This window comes from Aspergillus steynii (genome assembly GCF_002849105.1).
Source record: "Aspergillus steynii IBT 23096 chromosome Unknown P170scaffold_5, whole genome shotgun sequence".
NCBI lineage: Eukaryota > Fungi > Ascomycota > Eurotiomycetes > Eurotiales > Aspergillaceae > Aspergillus > Aspergillus steynii.
Genome location: NW_020194402.1, coordinates 2,206,201 through 2,232,374, shown reverse-complemented (window position 1 = coordinate 2,232,374; position 26,174 = coordinate 2,206,201). Strand labels below are relative to the sequence as shown.

General features: G+C 46.9%; 9 protein-coding genes across 9 annotated transcripts; 5 read left to right on the top strand and 4 right to left on the bottom strand.

The window, feature by feature from the left end:
• Positions 1-116: 116 nt before the first annotated feature.
• P170DRAFT_456819 (uncharacterized protein) lies at positions 117-2,012 on the bottom strand (the record flags this gene model as incomplete). The annotated part of the gene is made up of 9 exons (XM_024851652.1): positions 1,800-2,012; positions 1,577-1,742; positions 1,513-1,522; positions 1,310-1,442; positions 1,224-1,270; positions 1,090-1,190; positions 533-1,059; positions 284-448; positions 117-164 (listed from the first exon to the last, which is right to left on the bottom strand). Exons 1-9 carry the CDS (start codon positions 1,920-1,922, stop codon positions 117-119), a joined length of 1,320 nt encoding a protein of 439 aa, XP_024703515.1. The 5' UTR covers positions 1,923-2,012.
• A 1,451-nt stretch (positions 2,013-3,463) lies between these two features.
• P170DRAFT_208275 (uncharacterized protein) lies at positions 3,464-4,582 on the bottom strand. Its single transcript, XM_024842796.1, has 2 exons — positions 3,680-4,582; positions 3,464-3,614 (listed from the first exon to the last, which is right to left on the bottom strand). The coding sequence occupies exons 1-2, from the start codon at positions 4,447-4,449 to the stop codon at positions 3,608-3,610; spliced, it is 777 nt and encodes a 258-aa protein (XP_024703514.1). The 5' UTR covers positions 4,450-4,582; the 3' UTR covers positions 3,464-3,607.
• A 3,660-nt stretch (positions 4,583-8,242) lies between these two features.
• Positions 8,243-8,500, top strand: P170DRAFT_324388 (ankyrin repeat domain-containing protein; the record flags this gene model as incomplete). Its single annotated transcript, XM_024843333.1, has 1 exon — positions 8,243-8,500. A coding segment is annotated over one exon (258 nt), but the record flags the coding sequence as incomplete, so codon positions are not given.
• A 33-nt stretch (positions 8,501-8,533) lies between these two features.
• On the top strand, positions 8,534-8,683 carry P170DRAFT_311826 (ankyrin repeat domain-containing protein; the record flags this gene model as incomplete). Its single annotated transcript, XM_024843252.1, has 1 exon — positions 8,534-8,683. A coding segment is annotated over one exon (150 nt), but the record flags the coding sequence as incomplete, so codon positions are not given.
• Positions 8,684-14,971: 6,288 nt separating this feature from the next.
• Positions 14,972-15,316, top strand: P170DRAFT_312293 (ankyrin repeat domain-containing protein; the record flags this gene model as incomplete). Its single annotated transcript, XM_024843257.1, has 1 exon — positions 14,972-15,316. A coding segment is annotated over one exon (345 nt), but the record flags the coding sequence as incomplete, so codon positions are not given.
• A 66-nt stretch (positions 15,317-15,382) lies between these two features.
• P170DRAFT_325498 (ankyrin repeat domain-containing protein) lies at positions 15,383-15,763 on the top strand (the record flags this gene model as incomplete). Its single annotated transcript, XM_024843340.1, has 1 exon — positions 15,383-15,763. A coding segment is annotated over one exon (381 nt), but the record flags the coding sequence as incomplete, so codon positions are not given.
• Positions 15,764-17,328: 1,565 nt separating this feature from the next.
• On the top strand, positions 17,329-18,159 carry P170DRAFT_361550 (uncharacterized protein; the record flags this gene model as incomplete). The annotated part of the gene is made up of 1 exon (XM_024844473.1): positions 17,329-18,159. One exon carries the CDS (start codon positions 17,329-17,331, stop codon positions 18,157-18,159), a length of 831 nt encoding a protein of 276 aa, XP_024703509.1.
• Positions 18,160-18,247: 88 nt separating this feature from the next.
• On the bottom strand, positions 18,248-19,975 carry P170DRAFT_456817 (uncharacterized protein; the record flags this gene model as incomplete). Its single annotated transcript, XM_024851651.1, has 3 exons — positions 18,933-19,975; positions 18,620-18,865; positions 18,248-18,541 (listed from the first exon to the last, which is right to left on the bottom strand). Exons 1-3 carry the CDS (start codon positions 19,944-19,946, stop codon positions 18,248-18,250), a joined length of 1,554 nt encoding a protein of 517 aa, XP_024703508.1. The 5' UTR covers positions 19,947-19,975.
• A 4,116-nt stretch (positions 19,976-24,091) lies between these two features.
• P170DRAFT_427314 (uncharacterized protein) lies at positions 24,092-25,217 on the bottom strand (the record flags this gene model as incomplete). Its single annotated transcript, XM_024847767.1, has 5 exons — positions 24,092-24,094; positions 24,149-24,532; positions 24,798-24,927; positions 24,987-25,030; positions 25,071-25,217. 5 exons carry the CDS (start codon positions 25,215-25,217, stop codon positions 24,092-24,094), a joined length of 708 nt encoding a protein of 235 aa, XP_024703507.1.
• Between the last annotated feature and the right edge of the window lie 957 nt (positions 25,218-26,174).

Here is a 26,174-nt window from a genome sequence, read left to right as displayed (position 1 = left end):
CTTCTATGTTAGAAGATGCAACCTGACTTTGTTTGACATGATATACCCAGTAGCGACAGGAGTATTCTAATTCAGATGGTAGAAAATGGCGGATATCGCTAAGGTTGATATCTGCCTTAAGCACTCCAGGCTCGATGAGCTTGCAAATGTCCCTGCGTAAATAGCTGCGCATAGTTTTCAGACAGAACTGAGCTATCTCCATGTTCTTTTCTTGCTCGTCCACGTGGAATTGTGTTTTGGATTGGACGAGAAACTCCCGAAACGATAGATGCAGGATCCGGACAGGCTGATCTAGATCATCGGGAATGCTTAAAACTGACTGGAATGATTCTAAGCGATTGGAGATCCGATCCGCTTCCATCCCAAGGAATATCAATAGTGTGTTAATATAAAGTGGTGCTTCCAGAAGAATAATAACACCCACGATATCCTGAAACTCCTGTAGAAGCTACTGCTGTTCTGACTTATCACTCTCTAGATCATTAAATAGTTACGTCAGAATTGGTAAATAAGTTTTTTCCATTCCGATAACATATTTTCTTTGGTCCTTGAGAAGCTCTGCAAGGCGCAGTTTAGGTTCCAATTTAGAGATCTCAATGTAGCGGCACACAGTCGCAGCTGAAATGAACAGTGGAAGAGATATCCTGACCAATTCCTGGATGGCCTCATCGCTAGGCCAGTCCTGGATAACTCTCTTATCACGTTTGATTTGGGCAAATCGATGTTGCAGGAATAACTGTATATCGCGTTCAGTCACTTTCTCGGGTATCTCATGGAGGGCAAGATCCAGATATTCATTACTCCCGATATCTGAGAACCCGAAGTGGATTGGGAGTTCAGGCCTGCTAGTCAAGAAAACCCGAAGGCGAACCGATTTCATATTTTGTAGAAGAGGTAGGAGTCGAACAATGTTTCGGGTATCTCGGTCATGTTCGCATTCATCCAAAGCATCAACTACTATCACAGTAGTTTGAGGTTGTCGGCTGAGTTGGTCAAGACTCAGCAGTGGTTGAAGGAGTAGTTTCTCGAACTGCTCTCGGAGTGATTTCGATGTAATCTCTAGGTCATTATTGAGTGCCTTTTGCACACCAGGCCTTAGCTCGTGATTCCACAAAACAAGGTGACTTGCTAAGGTCGGGAAAAATTTCTTTGTATTCCCTCGGTCCCCTTCACCCCTTTTAAAAAAGAAGCTAGCACCAAGGTGACGGGTATCATCAAGCGACCTTGACACGGTCCGGGATATTATAGATTTTCCAGTCCCAGCCATTCCCTTTAACCAGAAAATGGTTTTAGATAACGATAAATAAACCCATTCCATTATTTCCTGGAGGAGCTCAGTCCTTGTGCCTTGAAGACATTCGATTTCATCTCGATCGGAGAACAACTTAAAGCCTGCATTAGTTGAGGCTTCCAATTTTCGAAGGTCGTTATTCTCAGCTATACTGATTATTAGGGAACTATATATCCATCATATCAACTATATAGTCAGAGAACATTGCTTCATATATGTACGTCTGATCCACTTGCAAAGAGAAGAGGAATAAAGATTAATATTTCTTAAGGTTTTTTATGACACCTTCCACCTCTATTTTTCTTAAGGGCCACTTCAGGGCACGTAACCCAACTTTCCTTATTAGACTTTTTCCTTTTCCCGGATCTAGTTTCGTTTCCAGGGCTTGGAGGTCGGCAAGGCAATCAGTAATATCGCTCGCTAGCCGTGAGGATACGGGTAGAAATTTTCCCTGGTGGCTTTGAAGGATTTTCCGCAGGTCTTAGAGCATCCCTTAAAGGTTTTCAACCGCCCGTTGGAGGTTGAGAACTTCATCTCTTGCATCCTTCACCTCTCGAATATAACCTCCGCATAGCTTCACGATGATTCCCGTCAGTTGAATAACAGCGATGATGCTCGCCGTCGTCTCCATGGTTATGGATATAGCATAAGCATATCCCACACACAGAGTGGCGACGTAGGACAAGAAGATCGGGTTCAATATGCTTGAGGTTTGTCTTTCCAGTAAGCAAAGCGGGGTAATATGCATCGCGCTTGAGGCTGTGAACGAAGGTTCATGCATCGCACAAGTCAACATGACTAATTATGATTATTCACGGCAAAAGCTATGATTCGTTAGGCTGGTCTTGTTTGGTCGGTCGGTTCAACTCTCGGCCCGAACCGACCCAGATCAATTTGGTTGGTTCTCTCTGGTCACCTAATCAACCTCATTAACCGCGCGCCACGACCATCATGGCGTAACTTGCACTCTGCCGGCCAGTGACAGCAGGATCAGCGACAAGTTGCCAGCCACTTCTCAAATGGTGGCAGCCAGAAGTTTCATCATACCGATCAGCGCCAACCTTTAAATCTTTGGGGATGTCCAAGCGCCCCTAGCCCCTAGCCCCTGCTGGTTGACTTCCTGATCACGCCTGTTCTGTCAGAAGAGCCATACGACCACTTGCTAGAGAAATCGAATCTATGCCCGAACGAAATGGTAAAGCTCTTGTATGTTGAGTTCAGTTTGATCATATCCATTTATACTATCAGCCGCCCTGTGACCGAAAGGTCGGTCGTGGTGTTCGACACGGAAGATGATAAGCGATTTCCGTAGTCAGGAAATGAAGAAAGATCCATCTTAAAAGTGGGGACCCGCAATAACTATGCTTGCGATCAACGCAGGAAGGCTTTAATGGATCAGATCATGATTGAACGTATCATCGCCTTGTTGACATTTGGTTCTTCCAAAATTATATATGTATAACATGCTTTGCGACTTATTGAAATGTAAAACCGAGAAAAACGAAACAAAATCGACGCTTGACACCATTGTTTCACGCATATGCTTAAGGACTACGAGGATATATCTTGACCCTGGGTTTGGGCAGGTGACCTGAATTGTTCATTTGACGGCGAAGGCCTTCTTTGCATGGGGTTGTCATCGAAGGTGGTAGGGTTACAGCAATGTAAAGGTTTGACTCTATTTAGCTTGATTGGCGATAAAAAGTTGAACCATTCGTTTCTAACTCACGTAAATTAAGGCACTCCTTGCCTAAGACAGATAAACTCTATGCAGTGCCATCAAAGTAATCATGGCTCATATGATCTGGTGGCGAATTATTTTTGACAAATCTGTCCCACTTAACGATGTCACGCATAAACCGACGGGCGGTTCCGATTTGAATGCCCTCATCTGTGAAAAATTTAGGATCTGGGTCATCAAAGATGAGCTCAAGGTCCATATGGTTTTTCAAAACTATGTCACGAGCTCGTCGAAAGTCAGCTTTGTATGACTCATCCGTATACTGTGACTCCAGCCATCTGCAGTAGTTCTTCACTGCTACCACTTGATCCCCACGGATGACCAATTCGGGGGGCGAAGATCTCGGTGATGATGAAGCGGCTGATGGAGCCGGTGGACTCTGTGTATTAACATTAATGCTCACTGGGTGATAAGGCGTTTCATTTGCCGACGATTTTACTTTCTTAGCTTTTCTTCCAGTGTGACTTTCCAGAATCAAATCTCAACGAATATCGCGAGGAACATCGTTGTGGCTCTCGAGTCTCCCACCCTTCTTCACATGGTCAACCAGTCAGTCAATATGGGGTTCTCTGAACTTATAATGTTTGCTATCCACTGGGTCTTCCCAACACCAATCAGACTGCAACTGACATGCGCTGATACGGCATGCCATTAGCTCATACACCGTGTTCCAGGCAGCTGGACGCCCGGTCACGTCCTCTTCCGCAGCAATATATGCATCACGTTCGGCGAGCATTGTTGTTGTGGCGGACACGCGTCCTCGTTTCTCACCCCTTCTTGCTGGTGATGAGTCATGACCGTTGTCATCCTGCTTAAAGCTAAAGGCGATCTTTAGAGTAAGCCTCTTTCCAATACGCAGAAAGAAAATGACGGAACTTTTCAACAACCGTGTGGGTAATTGAGCTGCGCGAATGTTCTCTCCTCTGAGCAGCATGGTGTGGCAGAACAAGAAATCCACCGCCGTTCGGAGATGCGACTCTATGCTTACTGGCAACAATCGCTTAGGATCGTCAGCCTCCCATCCCTCCCAGCAGAGGCGTATGATATCGGCCATCTGATCCGTGTTATAGCCATCCTGAAGGGTGCCAAGCGCGCGGTCCTTGAACTCTTCTTTCTTCCTAGAGGCCTCCCTAGCTAGGTTTGACCTAAGCAATATCTTCAGAGCCTCACTTCGCACAGGGGGCTCCTTGACCGGGCATGACGGGCTGCTGTGCTGAAAGTTCCAGAGACTCATGATAGCGGACACCTCCGCTTCCACCGTCCTTTCTGAAATGGTGGGAATGACAGAATCCCCACTGTCGTCCGTACGAGCTCTCTTCTTTCCCCTCGCTCCTTCGGGCGACCGACTGATGATTTTCGTATCAATGTACAGCAGGAGCTTGTCGTTGCTGACAAGCTCCCCATCCGCAAATTGCATCTCGGAACACCATTCCTACTTGGCCTCGGAGAATTAGCGCCTCCATAGCAGTAGAGAAGGAGAGGCAATGGGTTGGGCAGGAAGAACCTTCCATCGCTTCTGCCCACGAGCATACACTTTGGTGGTGTTATCAGGCCGATTGGCACGTCCTTCTCGAAGCACCCTCTCGCTTACAGCAGCATACTGCGCGGCGTGGTTAGCAAACCGTTCATGCTGGGCACGATCCATCGGATAAACAACAGGAGATAAATAAGTCTAGCTATTATGCTATGCAAGAAAATCATTTTGGTCCCTCGCTGACGCGAGGGAAATCGATCCTGACGGCGAAGGGGTTTCCAGAACCCCCCTTCGCGCGCGGCGGCTATCACCTCGGCTGCCTGTAGTTATTTGAATGGCACCCACGAGATAGACTTTACAGCCATCGGTGCTTTCTGGCCCGTAGGTGGATGGACATGTCGGGCCCATGTACTGGTTGACTGTCCAAGATTAACGGAACTGCGAAAGAAGTTGCGGGAAGAAGTAGGAGACGCATTTAATACCGTCTCGAGACCGCTGAGAGGCTCAACTGAAGATAAGAAAGGTAATCTAGACTTCGCTGAGACATCCTATGAGCATCTGCTAGGTTCGCCGATATAGAAGATCGCTGGATGTCAATTCATGCCAGTCTGGTTATGGGTTATACACCGCGGTTGGGGCACTTTAAGAACGACCATGAATGGCCTGCTGCTAGGAAATTTGGTCTCTAGAACTGTTACCAGTGCCATAAGTCCACATAGTATAATTCTCAGTCTTTCGTATATGTGCTTGAATCTTTATCTTATATGAACTTCTTGTAGGCTGAGTCTGGATAAAACAAGCAAAATAATGCCACCTGGTTAGTTTACCCATTTGGTACCATCGCCAGCAATGGCCGTGAAGTCAGTCAATTCCTGCTTAATACACTTCTACATAGCCATGCGTATTCATTGCATCCTGATACACATCGAAGTTGGCCCTGATCAAAGCCATTTGTTTTATGTATGATCCCAGGTCTGTTTTTCTGAGCTCTTTATCTAGACCTATGTCTAACTTCATATTCTCTACATACTGTTGTTAGCTGAAGGTTTTGGGCTTCTACTGGTCAGTGTTTAAATTACTAGTGTTGTCTTGCCTGTGGTCCTGAGCAGTGCTACTGCTAGCCTCTGTAGGCTCAAGGTTCTGGGGGCCTTTAGACGTTAGAGAGAAGTCATAAAATGCTTGGCCTCCGGAGACCATTGGAGTGCTGTCCTGGTAATATAGGCCTGTTATTAATAAAGGCCCTTCTTCACGCTTAACTGCTGGGCTCCGGTGGGCCTCTGGTAGAACATTTCCTAAGGTCCTGCGAACATTCTAATATATATTAAGGGGAAAGGGGGTTGGGGAGCAGTCCAAAGATCACTGTCCTATTTAGTTATTATCCTACTCGGCGTACCGTTTCTCCTGGGTATCCCAGAGCTGTTTAATCTTCTTATCTGCTAATTTTTTCCTAATAATAGAGATAAGGTCCGTCCTCATAGCCCAGTTCTTCTTGTTCCTGTATAGGTTTGCATGCTGCTCCTTAATGCTAACCTATTTTATCTTAATATATATGGTTGGTGCCTTTGAGGTCGAATTGATCACGCCATTTCTTATAATAGCTATTCTGTTAAATCCTGCAATATTGTCTATGCCGTAGAGTCGTCGTTTCCTCCTGGTTTCATCTTTTGTTGTAATATATACGATCCGCGTCTCGGTATCTAATACCTCTTGAAGGTTCGCAGTACTATACCCTTTCCCTGGTTGAACCTTATACCTGGGATACCTTTTTGGCCCAAAGCGCACAATCGCTTTTATTGTTTGTCGTACTCGGAACCACGCGTCCGCAATACCACCCTCGGATACAGATAACAATTATATATCTATTAATATATCTTTATCGCTGTCGTCATCGATTTGTAATGTAAAGCCTTAATATACTGGACTTTTTTATTTAGCCGACTGGATTGGCGCGTTTCCTGTTTATATTAGCCGGGGTTTTGTCCCGCCACTGCTTTAAGATGCTTGCTGATTATTAACATTTTCTGTTTTAACAACCGTGTCGCTCTTGTTTAAAGGAAGGCTTTCATCCCAGGTTTGTGCAAAGTTTAGAGCTTCCCTATCCACCTTATCTGTCTCTATCTCCGAGCCATCTTGTTCTCGGCGCGTCTCTTCTATCTAAGCAGAAAGGGCTTCGCCTCTTTGTTCTACTCTATTAAGCTGATTTAACAAATCTTTTAGTTTACTTTTGTTCTGATCATGATTTATATTATTTGTGTCCTGGGTTTGTTCCTGGACCTGCTCAAGCTGCTTTTCCAGGTCTGTCTTCGTGCGCTTGTTTTCTTAAAATTCAGCTTCTAAATTGTTTATCCGGTGTTTCAAGGACTCTGCCTCTTAGTTAGCTTATCGCTGTGTCTTCACCGATCTCTTACTGACTCCAGTTGGTTGTCTAAAACCCGCGTGCTTTGAGGAGCTTAACATCTCGGTGTCAGTTGGCAGAATTGTAAATGTAGCTAAGGTTTGGTTACTCTATTAGGTCTTTATATAGCTCTGAGACTGGTTTCAAATTTCTCTGCACAAGGACGCTACCTCAACTTGTTGCGGAACCTGTCTGCTAAGTCCTGTTGTTAGTAAAGCCACCACCCGCTGTTATGTGATTAGTTTTCACCAAGTAACCGCATATTTAATTATAGTGAGCTCGTTTCAACTTCGCACGGTCAGGACTCAGATATACAGATAGTAAGTGGAGGGCAGTCGTGGAAACTATTTCTGAGGGCCCATTAGCCTATATAATTATTTATTGCAGGAACATCTGTTTCCTTTAATACAGGTCTTACTAACAGGTATCATCAGAAGGCTCCCTGAGTGTGTATATTCCTTACTATAGCTGATATATGTACTCTCAATACTAACCTATTGATTAACTGGGGGGTTGGTCCATGTAGGCTCCAAAAAGGGCGCTATATCATGTGTATCCTTCTGCTAATTATGGGTACATCGCTGGTATATTTAGTATTGTTGATTTACTACACACAACCGACTCTCGTCTCTATAAAGCTTCAACCAATAGTGTATATGCCATCCGCATTTCCGAATTATGTCTTTTGCGGACCTTCCGCCAGAATTAGTTCTTCATATCACCGCGGTGCTCTGTAGCACACGTGACATCTTTGTATTGATGAGGGCGAACAGCGGTCTTTACTGCTTGTTAAAAAGGCCCCTATACCAGTATAATATAGACTATGAGAACAGCTCTGGGCTAATCTGTATAGTAAGAGAAGAGGATCTATCTGTAATATACTTCTTTCTTAAAACAGCATGGGTAAATCTAAATGCCCGAGATAAGTCTGGACTGGCTGTACTTCACGTCACAGCTTAACAAGATAATACACCCCACATTATGCTCCTCCTACGGGACGGTCGTGTTGATATTAACGTAACAGACTTCTAGGGGCGGACAGTGTTATTCTATTTAGTATTTAATTATAATATGTCTTCTCTGACCAAGCTTTTATAGCGCCAGAATATTAATATTAATGTTGCGGACTCCGGCAGCCAGACAGCACTCTTCTATATGGCAAAAGCGGGTAATAAGAAAGCCACGGACCTGCTTCTAAAACAGCTGGATATTAAGGCAAATGTCTTGGATGAAAATTATCTGACCCTATTAGGACATGCAGCTTCTCGGGGTCATTTGGCTGTTGTTAACTGGTTCCTCCAGTGCCCAATCATCGATTTCCGCCCGCAGAACGAACACCTGTCTCCACTCATAATTGCACTGGATAAAGGTCATTATAGCATCTTCAAAGCCTTACTTGAATCAGGAAAATTCGACCACGATGCTACAGATGCTGGTGGGCGGTCCGCCTTGGGGTACGCCGTGCGCAGGCGAAATTACGAAGCTGTTCGGCTTCTTATCGAATCTGGTGTGGACGCGGGCAGACAGGAAGCTGCCGGCATCACGCCTCTGAACATGGCTGTAGCTCAGGGAGATGAAGATATAGTACGAGTGCTTCTGTATGTCACTGCGCAATATAGTGAATTATGCCTTGCTGCATATACCGGCCGGGCTAATATTGTTCAGCTACTGCTCGATCATGGCGCTGATATCGACGAACAAGACTATTACGGGTGGACCCCATTGGTCCGCGCGAGGAAATATGGGCATGCTGATGTAGTGAGAGTTCTGCTCAACCATGGAGCTACTTAGGCTATTCGTCATGTGTCTTTAGTTAATCTTGATTTTTCTAATTATTTTACTGCTGCTCTGCAAAGTCAGAGAAAGATAGGAATACATCTGGACTGGAATTCTACTGTCTTACCGCAATGAAATGGCACGTGAACATTGCTAAGCTGGTTTCGATAAATCCAACCCCGTGAATAGTTTGAAATTCTTCATCATATTTTCAACAACGAATTGAATAGTGTCATTTCCCCTTTTATGTAGGATCACTATCTCAGAGATATATCATTGTCCAGTACGTTGGTGGTCTCCTCGATCGTCGAAGTTCAATGTCCTAAAGATCGATGCATATTATGCCTGGATAGGTCTTGAGCTTATCTAAAATGGAGGTGAAGAAACGGACACAAACTTATTGGGAGCGTACGCCACTGCTAGTACTGTAGTGTGTGCCCCTGGCGAGCACGCTGGGTGACTGCTATTGTCAAGCAGTTAGGACGATGGATTTCTACCTTCTCGTGGTGTCCGGTGTCAGTACCTTCCATTTGCGTGGAGGGGAAGCCAAAAGAATCCTGGTGGTGCGGGTAGGGCCGAGCCGCAGAGTTTTCCGTGGTTGCCGAGCCCTCCCAAAAACCCACACAAATCAGAGGAAAAGGGGTATGAAAACCATCCGACGACTGTCTACTCGACTCGTACTCGAGACCAGAGCTAGACTTGCTTTTCTAGTGAATGTGGTATCGCCTAGACAGAAGACAGGACACCTCTGAACTTGAATACTCCCTGAAACGAGACGCCCTACAGGAAACTTGAACACAATTTGGATTGGCGTCGAGCGGCGAGGGAGGATATAATCAGCGGAGCACTGGATTGTGTGAGTCTGGTGGAAGGACTGCCGGTACTCTGACTCCAAGTCACTCGTTAAGGTTTGACCACGGGCAGCCTTGGTCAGATGCACCGACTGTCTCTTCTGCTAGGGGCGTGCGATCCAGTGACAAACCTCGACGAGCTCGTTAAGGCGCAGCCACGGATGATCGAGAGGCCTGCGAAGCCGAGGACATAAGTTTGGTTAGTGAAGGATCGCTCTGGTATCGTGCAGGGAACCTGGGGATACCACGAGGGCAGCCTTTGCGAGATACGGTCGGCTAGCGGAGAGAGATCTGCGCTGGTAACGCGAAGCAGGAAGCTTTTCTGTGGGGTGTGGCACATAATGGCAGTGACGGAAGGGCCCCTGGGGCTCGACGAGACTGTCTATGTGGCCCGAGAGGACGGACGCGTGTGTCGGTATATAGAGAGACGGAAAGTAGCTATCTTACTCGCACTGGGGACCTGAAGTTTAACAGCCAAAGTGGTGTCGTCCTAGTAGGGACGGCTCTGACTCTCCTTACTATCTCACTCGCATTGAGAACTTGCGGCTGGGCGACGGAAGTGATGTCGTTTTAGCTGAAATGCCGGTGATGTATGCTTAAGGAGCAAACCTGGAGACACCTGGGGTGAAAGGTTTTTGCCGGGGCCTCAAGATCTGGAAGCCGTTTGTCGAAGGATGAGCGCGCTGAAAACTAGGGCAGTGGCCTGTACAAGCGGGCCTGGTGAAGCTGCTTTACATCAGTTGCAAGGACTCGTTAAGGCTTAGCCACGGGCAGCCTTGGCTGTGTAGTTATGTCTCTTGGCCCACCACTATTTAAGAGGCTCAGCGGGCAGACAAATAAAAGCAACAATCCTTTGTGACTGCAGGTCAGCTCTGCAGGCAGTTCAAAGCGCGAGGAATCAGTCTGGTCAGCGGATCGTTCACGCGATCCTCCAGGCCGCCACCGAAATCCAAGCTAAGGGAGTCGCGCTCCACCTCCAGTGGGTACCAGGGCATTGCAATAACCCAGGGAATGACACTGCAGATCGACTCGCTAAGAACGCTGCGTACCCTGGGAAAACCCATCCTTTCTGCCCGTTACTCTCGAGAGAGAGAGCGCGTATTCAAAGCGCCATCTTCACTCAGTGGGAGCAGGAATGGAGAGCATCTAGTAAAGGTGACCACCTGAAGAAGATGGATAACACCTTACCGGCAATCTATACCAGAAAGCTGTACTGCAGTCTATTCAGGAACCAGGCGTACCTGTTAACGCAGTTGCGCACGGGCCATAATTGGCTAGCTAGCCACGCCAAAACCTTTGGCTTCCGCGAGGACGACCGGTGCGCGTGCGGCGCATAAGAGACAGTTACCCATGTGCTGGTGGATTGTCCAAGATTGAAGGAACCGTGAAGGAAGTTGAGGAGAGAAGTAGGAGACGCATTCAGCACCGTCTCGAGTCTGCTGGGAGGCTCAACCGAAGGTAAGAAAGGTAATCCAGGCATCATCTCGCGGGCTAGAACAGTCAAGGCTAAGCTAGACTTTGCTGAGGTGTCACAACGGTTTCGGAGTCGTGCGCCAGAGGGGCAGCCTAACACACGGAACGGCAATTAGGCCAGGATAGGCCGTGACGAGGCTCTAAGTTCGTTTTCAGGAAGTGGGTCGATTTACATGTACATACAAGGTTATATATAATTGTGGTAGCCTGCATATCGCTTACTTTGCGAGGGGTCGGGGTAAATGAAAACAACCAACCTCGTAAGCCTTCTAAAGAAATCGTGTCGATGGCTGAATCCCGAGTAGCCTTGGCTGAATCCCGAGTAGCCTTGGCTGAATCCCGAGTAGCCTTAGCTAATCCTCGCGGCTGACAGTTCTACTTATTAGCGAATCGTTGAATTGAAAATAATAATAATAATAATAATAACAATAATCGTCCTTCGAATAAATACAAAGTAACTACTAGTAAGACTAGGACACGTCTGTCAGACCAGAAGTTATCGGGCAATGGTATATTCCTTTCATGGCTTTAGCTTTGCATGTTATCCTCCGAACCACTCACACTCACCCAGTACATGTTCTCCATCCGCTATAGTATGTAGAAGAATACAAATCTCTACAAACATTATTTATATACATTCTGGAAAAAGCAAAATACATTTTATTGCTGCAAATACTCGGATTCAGTTCCATGTAAGTATCACTTTGCTGACACCGGGTTACAGTCAGCCACAGAGGCAGAGCTTATACACTGTGTGTGTCAAGAGGGCGAAGCTTGTGTAACATCTAGTGCTGAAATGAATGTTCTACCCTTCCCAGCTCTCAATTATACAGGAACCCCCGCCAGCATTTCTTTACCTGACAGATCAGAATCTCACAAGTCAGCTAGCTTACAGGAGATTGTTACTCGACTGGAGAAAGAGAGGATCCATATTATACTATAAGTATATAGTCAGGCTTCACTGGTTGAAAAGGTTTTCTCTTCATCTAGTTGTCCTGAATCAGGCTGAAGTATACATTCTTGGTCCTACAGCTGTTCAGTATACGACAAGTCTTTACCTGGCCCCACCTTGGCAACAGTCTTTCCCAATTTCAGCACAGCAGGTTTATCTATAATACTCTACAAAGCATCAGTAAGTCAATTCTGGTATGAGCCGATTAAAAGGCTTATCATAATAACAAGGCAATATAGTCCCAACCATCCTCCCCAGGATATTTCGAGCGCGTTACAAACACACTACAATGAAAGAAGGTTCAGATCACCGAAATATCCTAGCGGACTTCGAGTATGCAACAGAAAAACTTGGCCTCTGTCCAAACCGTGTATGGGCTGTTGCAGGACCAAGGTTACCAGATCTGCTTCCCCATCCTAAGCCGCCTCCAATACCAAGATCGAATGGGGAGCAGAATGATCATGAGTTGTGTACATTTGACTTTTGTGAAAACTCCCAGCGCGATTTTACTTCGGTGAGCCAGCGTCATGAGTGCAAGAAGAAAAATGACTGCTCGCTATTACATCGATTTTCCCAAAAGATACTTGAAGAAGCTGCAAATCAGGGAAAGTCGACCGTGTGGCAGTTATCCGGAAATGCTATGCTCGAACCTTCTCGGCCATACATGGCCATTTCCCACGTCTGGGCAGATGGAACCGGTTCTGGGGCTTGGAAAAATGGAGAAGTTAATGAGTGTTTATACACATTCTTCCGAGGCATTGCAAAACATGTGAAGGAATTTGGTGGGGCACTATCTGTATTCCTAAAGAGCAAGGTGCCCGAGAAAAAGCTCTCCTAATGATCCAGAACAATTACCAGGACGCGCGGATCACCTTGGTACACGACTGCTTTTTTCGGAACTGGGAATGGGATCCTGAAACCGCATGCTTTCTCACACTTATGTCGCCATGGTTTAGCCGAGGGTGGACTGCGTTAGAGTTGGCCAATTCGCGCAAGGTAAAGGTGATTTTCAAAGGGCACTGTGGCCCCATTATAAAAGATCTTGATGAAGATATCCTTGCGAAATATGACGAGCCCGACAATGCCCGAAAAGAGGCAACTCAGATCATTCAGAACTTACGGAAGAAAATCACGACACTAGATGAACTTTTGTGTGTGTTACGTCCGCGCTACACATCTAAGCCCAAGAACATGTCTCGTATTTGTGGGCTATTGATGAATGTTCAACCAAATGAGCTGCAGCAGGAGACTTACAAAGACATTTTAAAAAGGTTTTCTGATTCACCTCAACTTTTGCCCCAGCTTTCAACAGGACATCTTTTCCATAACGCTTCTACCATGTCAAAAGGATCCAGCTGGTGCCCGAGCGATATATTTCGCATGCCATCTACTAGTCCTTCAAAATGCCTCCTTGAGATTCACTCTGATGGCAGTATCAGCGGAAACTGGTATACTATCTCTGTGACTGATGAGCTTGAAAAGAAAATCTCGTGGAGCGGTATGAATGATCTGGTTAAACAGCGGCTCCAGGGTGCCCTTAAACGCAAAACATGCTATCTCTTAGTCGAGTGCGATGCTAAGAAAGTGGAAAGAGCTCTACTCGTGACTGAAGAGGGCAGCACGGACGGAAAGCTCCTGTGTCAGTATGTTGGTGCTGTATACTTCCGTTCGGCGCAGCCAAAATCAGAAGGCAGAGACTCACAGGTCGAAATAATCAGTGGCCACACTGATAGGAATGGTGTGCCTGGGGGCTCTCAAGACATGATTACATCAGAAGGCAGAGACTCACAGATCGAAATAATCAGTGGCCACACTGATAGGAATGGTGTGCCTGGGGACTCTCAAGACGTGATTACATCAGAAAAGGCAGACAGTATGACACACTACAACATTGAAACAAAGAGCAAAGAAAAGAAGCTAACTGATGATTCAGAATTTGAAAGTTTGCACAGTGCAATATGGAGAGGGGCTCATGAAATGCTTTCGCAACTAATTGAACATGCTGACATAACAGAGGTTAAACTAGATCAGCAGCCACTGCATCTCGCTGCTGAGAGAGGGAATGAAGAGTTTGTGAGAATTTTGCTTGGCAAAGCTGATTTGGAGGCACGAGACAAGAACGATCAGACTGCCCTGCACCGTGCTGCCTGGAGTGGCTCCACTGCTATTGTGGAACTGCTATTACGCAAGGAGGCTCAATTAACCACAAAAGACCACTACAGCAATACTGCACTGCATATATCAGCACAAATGGGATTTCGACCTATCATAGAGAAGCTCGCCAACAAGATCCCAGCCGGAGGAGACAGAACAAACTTTATCAATGCCAAAGGATATAAAGGCCTGACTGCCCTGCACTATGCGTCAATGAACAGACATACAGAAGTGGCACAATACCTGATCAACAACGGCGCCACGTCCAAGGCAGAAGATGAAGTAAATACTGAGACAAATGATGTCACACTTGGCTTGACTCCGCTACATTTTGCTGCTGAAAACGGGAACAGAGAGTTGGTTGAAATACTAATTCAAAGCGGCGCGGATGTTAACACCAATTACCAGTGCATCTATTGGACACCCTTGCATTGTGCAGCAATGACTGGACAAGAAGAGGTGGTCCAAATTTTACTTGTCAAAAATGCTGATCCCAGGGCAAAGGACAAATACGGCTGGACGCCACGTCGATTAGCGGAAGCGAGTGGGCATTTGCAGGTAGCTGAGCGTCTTCAACTGAAAGAAGATGCGGATTCACCAGAGATTCAGGACTGGACGCTCCACGAGTCGGCAACATCAAATAGGTACTCATCGCTTGAGGACAGCACGAACGTATTTGCACACAGGGACTGCTTGTCAGCGCTGCACTGTGTAGCAATAAGCAACCAAATGCCATTGATGGAACTCTTTACCGACAATACTGGGTTTGATTTCCTGCACAAAGATGAAGGTTGGAGTCCAATGCGGTTCGCGGTCGAGAAGGGGCTATGGATTGGGGCTCAGCGGCTTTTTGCAAATGGTGCCGACGTTGAGGCGACGTATGAAGCTGGGAAAACACTGCTATTGTTAGCCGCTGAAAATGGCCACGCAGGCGATGTTGATTTGCTACTCCAGTGCGGTGTTAAAGTTGAGTCAAAGGATGTGTCTGGCCGAACACCACTATCGCTAGCCGCTAAACATGGGCATGCAGCTGTTTTTGAACGGTTACTCCAGTGCAGTGCCAATATTAACGCAGAAGATGACAAAGGCAACACTCCACTGTCACTAGCTGTTAAATATGGGCATATAGCTGTTGTCAAACTGGTACTCCAGCGCGGTGCTAAAGTTGAGTCAAAGGATGTGTCTGGCCAAACACCACTATCCTTAGCTGCTCGATATAGGAATACAGCGCTTATTAAACTGCTACTGCAGTATGGTGCTGAGATTCATGCAAAGGATGAGAACGGCCAAACACCACTATTCTTTGCTGCTCGATATGGGCATACAGCTGTTGCCAAACTGCTACTCCATCATGGCGCTGAAGTTGATGCAAAAGATAGATATTACAGAACACCGCTGTCATGGGCTTCTACATGGGGGCATGCAACTGTTGCCAAACTGCTACTCCAGTGTGGTGCTAAAGTTGACGCGAAAGATATGTTTTGCCGGACACCGCTATTACTAGCCGCTAAACATGGGCATGCAGCTGTTATCGAACTGCTACTCCATCGCGGTGCTAAAATTGACATGAAAGATAAATCTGGTGAAACCGCGCTATCATGTGCTGCTACTGAGGGGCATGAAGGTGTCATCCTATTGCTACTCCAGCGCGGTGCTAAGGTTGACATGAAGGATAAGAGAGACAGAAGACAGGTTTCACTAGCCGCTCAGCATGGGCATGCAGCTGTCGTTGAACTGCTACTCCAGCGCGGTGCTATAGTTGACGCAGAAGATGCGTATGGCCAAATGCCAATATTGGTAGCTGCTCAATATGGGAGTACAGCTGTTGTTGAACTGCTACTCCAGCGCGGTGCTAACGCTAATGTGAAAGATGTGTTTGGCCGAACACCGCTAATATTAGCTATTCAACACGGGCGTGCAGCTATTATTGAAATGTTACTTCAGCATAGTGCCCAAGTTGATGCGAAAGATAAGGGAGGTGAAACACCACTATCATTGGCTGCTAAAATGGGGGATGAAGCTACTGTTGAACTGCTACTCCAGTACGGTGCTAAGGTTGGCGCGAAGGGCGTCTCTGGCCGAACCACAATATCATGTAAATGGGGATGCAGCTGGTTTTGAAATCTTTCCGCCAGCACTAAGCTGAATTCCGAGGAGAGGTTGAGAATAGTTAGATATTGCCATCACGGGTTGGTACTGTAACAATGGCCTACCCAGGTTATTTTCGTAGCCTACAGGGATCTGCCTACTTTTACCTCCACGATACGCTCAAGACTTGATCCCAGTTGGATTAATGTTGGTGTTAGCGGAGGTGAAATTTTTATTGGTCGTGACTAGGCTTCATCAGGGCCCACGGATGGGCCGAAGTCTTCGGCCCATAGCCCAACCCACGGTGGGCTTGGGCCCTACCACGCAGCCCATGGCCCAACCCCCAGCCCACGATGGGCCCCCAATGGGGACCCAATTATTTTTTCTTCCATTCCCGACATCCAACATCCACTTTGTTGACGACCAAGATTTGACCTTCTCCATGTGCTAAATATTCTCGGTCATTATCGTGTTACAGGATTCCAGGGGAGACAGCACCAAGATCTCGAGAGGGCATTGCGGCCCCAGTCGTTGTGCATCCGATGATCCGTTTAGATCGTAGGATCTCACAACTCCTCGCCCCTTTTCTCACACCTGTCCAGTCTACTCATTAGACCTTGGACGTTGGCAGCCTGTTCTTTAAAGCTTCGGTCCAAGATTCCAGTTTTGTCTGGCGAGCCTTTTTGCTTGTTCGCCAGAACTTGATCGGGGATATGACAGTTAAAACAAGTTTAATTTAGACGAATAGTGATGACAAATATAATGTCAGCGTACGGATTCAGTGAGTATGGTATATATGAATGAGTCCATCACTGTGTGGTTAGTAACGAGGGTTTCTCGATGGAAGTTCTTCGATCATGACTTGATGCCCGAATAGGTCCAGATGTCCCATACCTGCCTGGGTGCGTTGATGTGATCGGTCAGTTCGACCCGACTTGTCGTCCTGGGTCAGATGTATTAAAGGGAGAAAAGAAATGTAAGGGTTTAGGTGCTGTACAGCGCAAGGAATCTGTATTTAAGGGATGATGAGCCCTTGAGAAAAAGCTCGGGAAATAAGCTGTCGATTGTGCGTAGAGCACATGAGATTTCATCCTCGCGGCCCTGGTAATTTCAACATCAAACGTCCTTCAAACATGAGCCAACGCCGCCGGGGCCGATACTTTCACCGCTGCTTTTCTTCACGCTGCGCTGGTCTCCTGAGATGTGGGAGGGACCGCGTTGGCTCTCGCCTATCGCAGGCAGAGCTCCTCTGCGCATCTGATCGACACCGGAACAGAGCGAATAGGATCCCTACTACGCTTGTCTCCGTGAGTGACCGCCCTATTGAAGCCCTTCATCGCGGCCTCGGGAAGTTCTGCAACTTTGGCGAGACCCCAAGACGGATCTGGATTGCAATTATCTTTGTTCCGGACACAGACGCCAAAACCAGATCAACCGTTTATCACCACGCGAAAATGCTTGCGAAACAGGTGGAGGGAATCGAAAACCCTAATTTTTTCGAGCACGAATACATATTTGAATGGGAAATTTCTGAACAGTACGTGGAACATCGAGTTTCGCTCCAGACACTTCTCGACCGAGGTTTGGACCTGCGGGACTACCTCGATGACACGAAACGCCTCCCTGACCTCCAAACTCTACGTCAGGAGATGACAGAACATCGTCTGAACCCTTACTTCACCGGTGACAATATCAGCCGGAGCTTAGGACGGATGGCGCGATGTTTCGGGGCGAGGGCCCCCGTGCCCGAGATCGCGTCGCAGATCATGGCCGATTGCCCTCGCCTTAGCTTTGTCGATCACCAATACCAGTACGCTTATTGGGAAGGCTACGCTGACCCTATCGACTTTGAACATTTCTGCTGGGTGGCATTTGGGATTGAGGAGGAACCGACAAGGAAAATGCCACCACAGACGGACGTTAGAACGTTAATAGACCCTAATAGTCAACACCAATCCCGGTAACATGAAATACCCTGTGTGATAAAACGCCTACCGGGTACCTCACTTCAAACAATCAGAGCCTCCCACCTTGATGAAACTCAGAACTAAGTCAGAGTGCCGCGAATAGCTGTATAGATAGACCAAAGCGCTTATTAACTTTGTCTTTGAACACGATACAGTCCTGACAGGGATGCGAACTGATCAATATAATAGCCTCGGCTAAGGAAGCTGGTGGTGGCGCATAAGCCATGCTGATCAGATCAGCATGTTTGTCCCGTCGCTGATGTAGTATCTTCAGTCGGGCTTCTAGTTTCAATAATGGCCTGGAACGGGTACTAGCGATTAGCCCATTTAGGGTTGATTTAACCGATTTTAGATCCAGCTTCAGTGCCTTGATCTTATCCTATTTTCCGATGAGCTTTTCGTCTCCATCGAATAGCTCATGATAGAGAGCGTCCTTCCTCTCTCTGAGAGATTTCACTTGACGACCAATTTCAGTGACTGAAAGAAACCGCTCATGCGACTCCTCTACCCGCAAAATCTTTTTCTCCAATTTCGAGTCTGGAAGGCCATCGCGTGGGAGGAAAACATGGCGATCGATAAAGTATGCTATCAACTGCTTTTCTGCGTGGCATGTACTGAATCGACCGTCTTTACCCCAATCATAGGGGTGAGAAGGCAAGATATGCCCCACTGATTCCGAGATATAAAATACATCATCCGTCCACTGTCGACCATCAACTCTGATGGATTACACCGAGCCATGTGACCAGCCGCTCATTGCGCCAATGGACGGGAATTTTTCCTCCTCGTTCTAGCCGCGCCACCGTCTTCCCACCCCGAGTGATTGGGTACTCTTCAATCGGCCCGTGTAATACAAGCGAGTCTTGCATTGGTGAAGGTGTGAATGAATAGGACTTGGACACTGATAATGTGGGAGGGCTCCCAAAGAAAATCTTTGACTTCCTATTCTCTCCGCCGAGGAGCCGTACAATCTCCTGACGGTCAATATCCCTTCGAAACGTGTCCTCGACATGGCCCAGCCGTCGATTGGATGAAGACGTGAGGTCGCCTCCAAAACGATCGTATCTCTCTCGTCGACTTCTGTGATTCTCTCGAGCAAAATCAATGGCTGCTCGATTTTCGCCGTCCTTAATATATCTGTCTGCATTGTTTTCTAGGAGAACCTTTGCGTTATCAACCCGGCCAAAAAGCGCTGCCTCCATGAGAGCACTCCTTCCATAATGTTTTCCTCGAACAAATAGTGTCGCTTCAAGAGGAGTTTCTAAACATCTTTGCACCGCTCTTGTTTCCCCGTTGACACAGTCGCTGATTGGCCCAAAAATTTGCTTCTGCTCAAATGGCGCAATCCCGTGTCCTGGATTGATAATGACGAGTTCTTTCGAATCTCCATGAAGACTCGCATATGTTTCTTCACTCTGTGCTGCAATTGTAGCCTTTCGAGCCAATTCGATCGCCAGACAATTAACATCATCATCACCCTCATCAACAGTATCATCGGCATTGGCATCATCATCATTCCCATGGTAATACTCGGTATCCCCACCATGGGCTACGCAAATATTGATATATCGTCCTCGTACCTTGTCAATTTCATACGCAACTTTGCCTTGATCATTCAAGGGGAAGCAGCAAAGGTAACTCTCCATTTTCTCGCAATGCGAGTATCTCAACTTGTTTGCCTTCCAGTTGACGCCATGGCGATGAAGTGATTCACAAAATGGACATTGAATGTAGTAAGGGTTCGCTTTCCACCAGATAATGTCTGCTTCAGAGAAGACCTTCATTGTGGAAGGATAGTAATTGGAGGTTGGACTGAGGCGGGTAGATTCGACGAGATGGTAAGGGTTTGAAACGTGCTTGGAAATAAGTAAAGGAGGCATGTACATCGGCTTGAAAAATTTAAAATCTGGACGAGGAATTGCCCAACGTGGGGCACGTGCCTTAGCCTCTCTTATATCAGCATTCCACTACTTCAAACCTTGGAAGCTCTCTGCATAGTAACTTAAATATCCGGATCATTGAAGACTGATCATATCCAAGAGATTCCAATCTGCACTGGAAAGCAACTCTAAAGTTTCTACAGTACAGATGAGATCCAGTTGACGGCAATTTTGTGAAGCCTGCACGAAGCCTACCTGAGCGCTAACAAATTGAACGTGTTAGGGAGTCGAAGTTCTGGGACAGGCCGGCTTGTTTCGCCAGACTAAACGACTTTTCTTCTGGAAACCCTCGACCGGCTCAGATTGCTTGGAAGGAATCACAATCTCCGCAAAGCCTAGAGGCGAGATAACCCTGACATGGTTAACGAAGAAGTCAGTAGCTAGTTCGAATGCAACGTGATGGGTAACTCACCGCAATGGTCCATGTATGTAGATCAAAAAGACAACGTCGGGCGATTCTTTGGTTATCTCTGGAGAAGACAACGATCATTACTATATCAACGGAAGAAGGACGATAATATACCTGAGATACGATCGAGGTCAGGGGAGCAATAGGTTAGACTCTGGAAAAGGTGTAGATTGCAAGGAGAAGACGTCCAACCCCGTCATAAGCCAGCAAGGCTAACGAAGAAGGAAATTTGGAGACGATGGAAATTAAAACCAGGAGGTTATATAGATTGATGCTGTGGAATATAGTGGAGTAAAAATCAGGGATACAAGATCCATGGTATGGTAGAATCGTCAAAAGATGACCCTACAAGTTTTGGAATTGAGAAGAAAAAAATGAGGAGTGATGGATATCTTACATAGTGCGATCACTTGTTTGATGGTGAGTATTTTATCATGGCATGTTAGTGCGAAGGCGGGCATGTATTCAAGGTAGTTAACTACCGTGAACAATCTGGGTGGGCATTTATGGCGGGTAACTTGGCAGAAATTGTAGTGGTGAATCATAGCAGCTACTAAGAGGCTAGCGAATAATCATGGTATGTTATTTGTTGGAGCTCGGTTGTATGGCTGCGGCGCTAGGCTGCATGTAGCTAGTGCATCAGATGACCCACACTGGGCGACCGCATATCTGAGCCCACTGCAGGACTCGTAGATAGAGAATACTAAGCGTTTCTGACCGATTTTCTAGTCCTTCGGCAGGCATTGCTTGTCAGATTAAGAGTCACAACTCTTCGAAAGTGCTTCATCTATCTACTCTATCCATACTTATCTGATTCAAAAGCCCCTATTAGGGGAAACGCCTAGGGGGAGAGGGTCCACAAGGAGGATCGTACTCCCCTCCCCCCCCACTACGTCTACTACGTCCACCTACCTCGACGTTTCGAGCGATTTTGTCGACGCTTCTAAAGCGATTTGCCTACCGTTTCCCTTGTTTTGCACTGCGAAACGCAGATGCAGCTTACTACGCTGAGTTACCAGCGTACGAGAAAAGACGACCTTCTTTCTTACTAATTCGACCTCGACTTACAGTACAAATCTATCTACCTTCGTCATCGTTTTGGACCCTAGATTTGGGATGAGGCCCCGGATCAGGGATGATACAGAGTTTCGGATGGGTTAGGAATAAAGAGCGCGTGGACGCTGCCTCCACTGTGAGAGGAAAAAGAGCGTATGGATCGCTGCCTACGATTCGAATACTTATTTTACTGAAGAGATTCTTCATGTCTTTTTTTAACGATTTGCACGAAAGGGACTATTACTACACCGTACGGTCGATATACGGTCATTTTTCGCGCCTACCTACCGATCTGCGAGCCGATTTGCGGGCCGGATAGATACGGGATATGGAAGCGCAGCTGTGAAGAAGAATGGTCTATTTTGGTGTTTTTTTTACTGCAGAACCTTGCTCGTTCGCAGCCATAGGGGGGGTGCGTTGGAACCTGCCGGTTGTATGGCTGCTCACGTGATTGTGCATGTGACGCACAGTGTGTATTTAGTCTACCTAGCCAGCTCTATCTTCCACCTACCTGAATACAAGCATTTTCACCGGAGCTCTAGCCATCCAGACGGCAGTGTCTGTCATATAATACATCCACAGTGGAATTTGCCTGCAAGAAAATCATTTTGGTCCCTAGCGCGCCAGCTCCACGCGCTAGCCACTTATTGAATGGCTTGGCGATTTCTGCATAGTAACCCGGAAATTACTGGGCCTGTGCCACCCTACGATAAGTGGCCATACCGGCCGCCCAATAGAAGAACATAATTACTGACTTGATTGTCTCATCTGAAAGAGCAGACCTGCCTGTAGTCCGGTTAAGCGGTGGCCTAATCGAATTGACTGTCCGGGCTGCGTAGGACGGTAGATAAAGCAGAGAAGACGACTTCAGATCCGTCGATAACGCTTCTCAGTTGCGGGCTGGACATGATAGAAAACAGGCCGATGGCTAGGCCGCCGGTATGCGTCGTCAACAAAGCTATTAATCCGAGCTTGATCAAACATATTGATTCGGTGGGTAGAGATGGACTCAACAGCCTGATCAAGAATAGTATCAAGGCTCTCTATCCAGAGCTGCAACAGAGGTTCTTGCTCTATACCCGGCATATATGCAAAAGCGGCTAATTCGGTAAAGGTATAGTCCTGGGTATAGTCTTGCCATCGAGTCCTTTCGAGCCAGGGGTGGATAGCAGTGCGGTGGCTATCTGCTGTGATAGTTCGATTTTGCTGTTCCTCTTGCTGCTCTAATTGTCGGATCCGCTCGTAGATCTGATCACGAATAAGATCGGTTTGGGAGCTTGCTGCCGGGTGAGGAGACGGTTGCAGAGGGGGGTGGAATCGGGACTTGTTTCTGAAAGGGATCGGCTAATTCATATTTTTGGAGCTGTTGCTTAAGCTGGGATATTGCCGTAGCGGAGTTAAGGCCTAGCCATTCTTTGCGATGATCTTGTAGATGACTCTAAAGGTGCGCAGGTGGAATAGCACGACCGCAAGGCCTGCATATAAGTACTCGATATTCGGGGAGGTAGCGAAATTGCTCCATTACAACCTTTCTGTTTGATTAAAGTACGACACGCGAAAAGGTGGTTAGCGATAGATATAGTCGACAAAAGCTGAATCGCGGTGTTTTTATTTAGACTGATAAACGCGTCGCGTGGGCGCGTGTGGCAACTCAAGAACATAGTGCGTGGAGCTCAGTGGGTGGGGCTTGAGTGGGCCAATCGGAACCTAAAGAAGTCGGAGGGAGCCCTCCCTCCTTTAGAGCATTATGGATCAGGAGGATTATCAGGAAGATTTAAGAAGCAAAACGGAGGTTATCAGTGCGATTACGGATGACGTTTCCAGTTTTTGGGAGTTTATTAAATCAGAGGGGGCGGTTGCTTTTGGAGATGCAGCTCTACTGTGTTTACTGAAACGGTATCTTGCTTCTTTCCTACTACTCCTGCCTATGGTATTGGATTAAACATTGATCAATATGCTGTAACTCAGTATCAAAGTGAGTCACTTCGCTTTAACCCCTGTTGACCGAAAGATAACGGGTACGGAAATCAGCAGCAGCAGGAGGATAGGTATGTAGTTGGGCTTAGCTCTAGACCATGTGCTGACCCAGAAGCATAAAGCCAAATAGGCCGAGTAAAAAATAGAGCCTTTTTGAGTCCTCTGGAAACACTGCCTGGCAGCACATCTGGGAGCGGGCCTGATGCAGCTACACCAGATTTGCCTGTCCGTAGCGGCCTCGGCAAGTCTGTGTAAACACTGAGCATGGCGCGTTCTTGAGTTTGACTGGAAAATCAACTCTCGCTCAACGACAGTATCCCGAACTTTTCTAACTCTTCCTTTAAGCTGCGCCATTCTTTCCAATTGCCCTTCAACCAAGTTGTCCCAGTTCGCATTTATTTGGTCAGGTGCATTTGGAAAACAACACGTGAAACTAGATCTTAGATGCCTTATGTCCTCATTTGTCTCGCAAATATATTTCTCAGAAATTTCGAGCCATTTATGGTAAATCCGACAGTCCTGTAGGCGGAATTTCCGAGTCTAAGGCTTACTGTTAGCATTATGCCTTTAGATGTAGAAAGATCATAGAACGCCTGTTACATACCACTATCCGCTCAATATGACCTAATGTACTGTTCCATTCTTGCTGCCAGTCCTGGAGCAGAACATGTGTCTCGACTTGGAATTCGGCAACACATGGGAAACCACCACAGTTGTTAGCCCGCATAAGAATTCGAGCATCTTCTCTGGCGCGCGGACTACGCATGTCATGGTGTTCCTCAGATTTGTGGTCTCGCAGAGTGACTGTTGAGAACGAAGCTGGCTTCGAGCCCATCATTGAACTGACAGAGATAGCTATCCGACTCTCGCGAAGTTTGCAGCCACCTAGGAATTGGGTGTTCATAGATTCACGTTGAATGAGTAAACCTTCGCAGTTTGGCAATGAAGCACAATCTGCTGGACACCGGCGAAGATAGCGGGCGTGAAACTGCATATGACAGTAGGGATCATTCATGCAACACCATTGTTTCCACGGGACTCCCGGCCACTGCCCTGAAAATCGGTTTACAAAAGCCATACCGCAGTAACCAAGATCTTCGATACTGGGATGGCCCCGAATGATCGCCAAAAGGGCAATTTTTGCCAGCAACGCAGGATCCATGACGGGGTTTTCAATGAAGATATCACTTTCATACCGTCAGCGATGGAACCAATGGTGATATTCAGGAAGGATTTCTTTACTGAAGCAATACCAAATCGTCGGATGCAAAAGGAGCGGACTCCAATTTGCCATTCTCACTCCTCCGAAAGCAGCCGACCTCCCACCGAGTGCTCAGATATGTATTTCCGTTTTGAGCAGCAGCTATGGCATCACCCCACAGCCTTTGAAGCAGTTGGTTCATTTTATCCCAGAGAACAGTTCGCGATGCGCATTGTGGTACCCATGAAACTTTCTGGAATCGACGGGAATCTGAAGGAGTCGGTTCTAGAGAACATATTGTAGTTACTGATATATCGTCACTGACACACGAGTTCATTCCGTTGGCTCCATCGATGTCTCTTCGTGGTCGACCGTGAAAGACAAAGTCAATGAAGATACTCCGAAGCTCATTGCTGATATACTCATTGAGAAATAGAGGGGTCAAAAGATCATTCAGTCTGTGCTCCGTCATATTGGCGATTATTTGGCTAAGGGCGACGTCACTCCAGAAGGAAGGATAATTCAGTATACAAATGATATGGATGCATGCTATATAACCCACTAGATATACGTCGCCGACCGATTATGCCCCCTTGCTGATAAAAATCGGTGAAGTCACAAGTTGACATTGGAATGTAATGTCGCCATAAACGAAAACTTTAGCGTGACCTTCCCTTGCCTCGAGTAGCGCGTAGATAGCGGATGTTGTACATAGTATGGATACGAAATGTTCCAAAGCATATTTACAGGGCCCTGGGCAGCCATGGAAGTGCGTTATGTGGAATTCGATTCTTCAATTCCGTCGAAAGCACTTCATCTGCAGACTGATACCGGTATATCCAGCGCCAAAATGCTTGCGATTTATTGCCTCTGGATTACCAAAATTTCTTATCGGCTTGTAAAGTTCGACTTGTAATAGCGCGTCGGGGATGGACTGGTTGACTCTAACCCCCTTCTTGCCCCCTTGCGTAGTTTGTCTCCCACTATCAGCATCACAATGAGTCATGCACTAGTGTTTGCGAGCAACGGCTCACCGAGATTTGAAATGAGGGGTATTGGTGCATACACCCCATTCAGCGCTCTCGCTCGTCGAACCTCACTCACTTGCGGGTATAAAAAGACGACATACTGTACTAAGGCCACGGGTTGGTGGGTTGCTTAGAGAATATCTGAGCTACGGCATCCCTTGTGCTAAACGACGGTTGAGGCAACAATGCCTGGAAGCCTCTCTTTTATTGGCAGTATCAAGCAAATGGTGACAAGTTGCTAGGCGCCACAAGCGAGTCCTGGGCCAGCAGACTGTGAGTGTGATGGGCCTTAATTCCTGGAGAGCATGAGGGTTAAAACAGGAGAACGCAATCTTTCTGAGAACCTGACAGCACCTGTATAGACAGTACTTTTTTGATTGGGCGATCATCCCACATTTTCC

Excerpts from the sequence above, each read along its gene's own strand:
- P170DRAFT_208275 (XM_024842796.1), bottom strand. The coding sequence starts at position 4,449 with ATGCAATTTGCGGATGGGGAGCTTGTCAGCAACGACAAGCTCCTGCTG.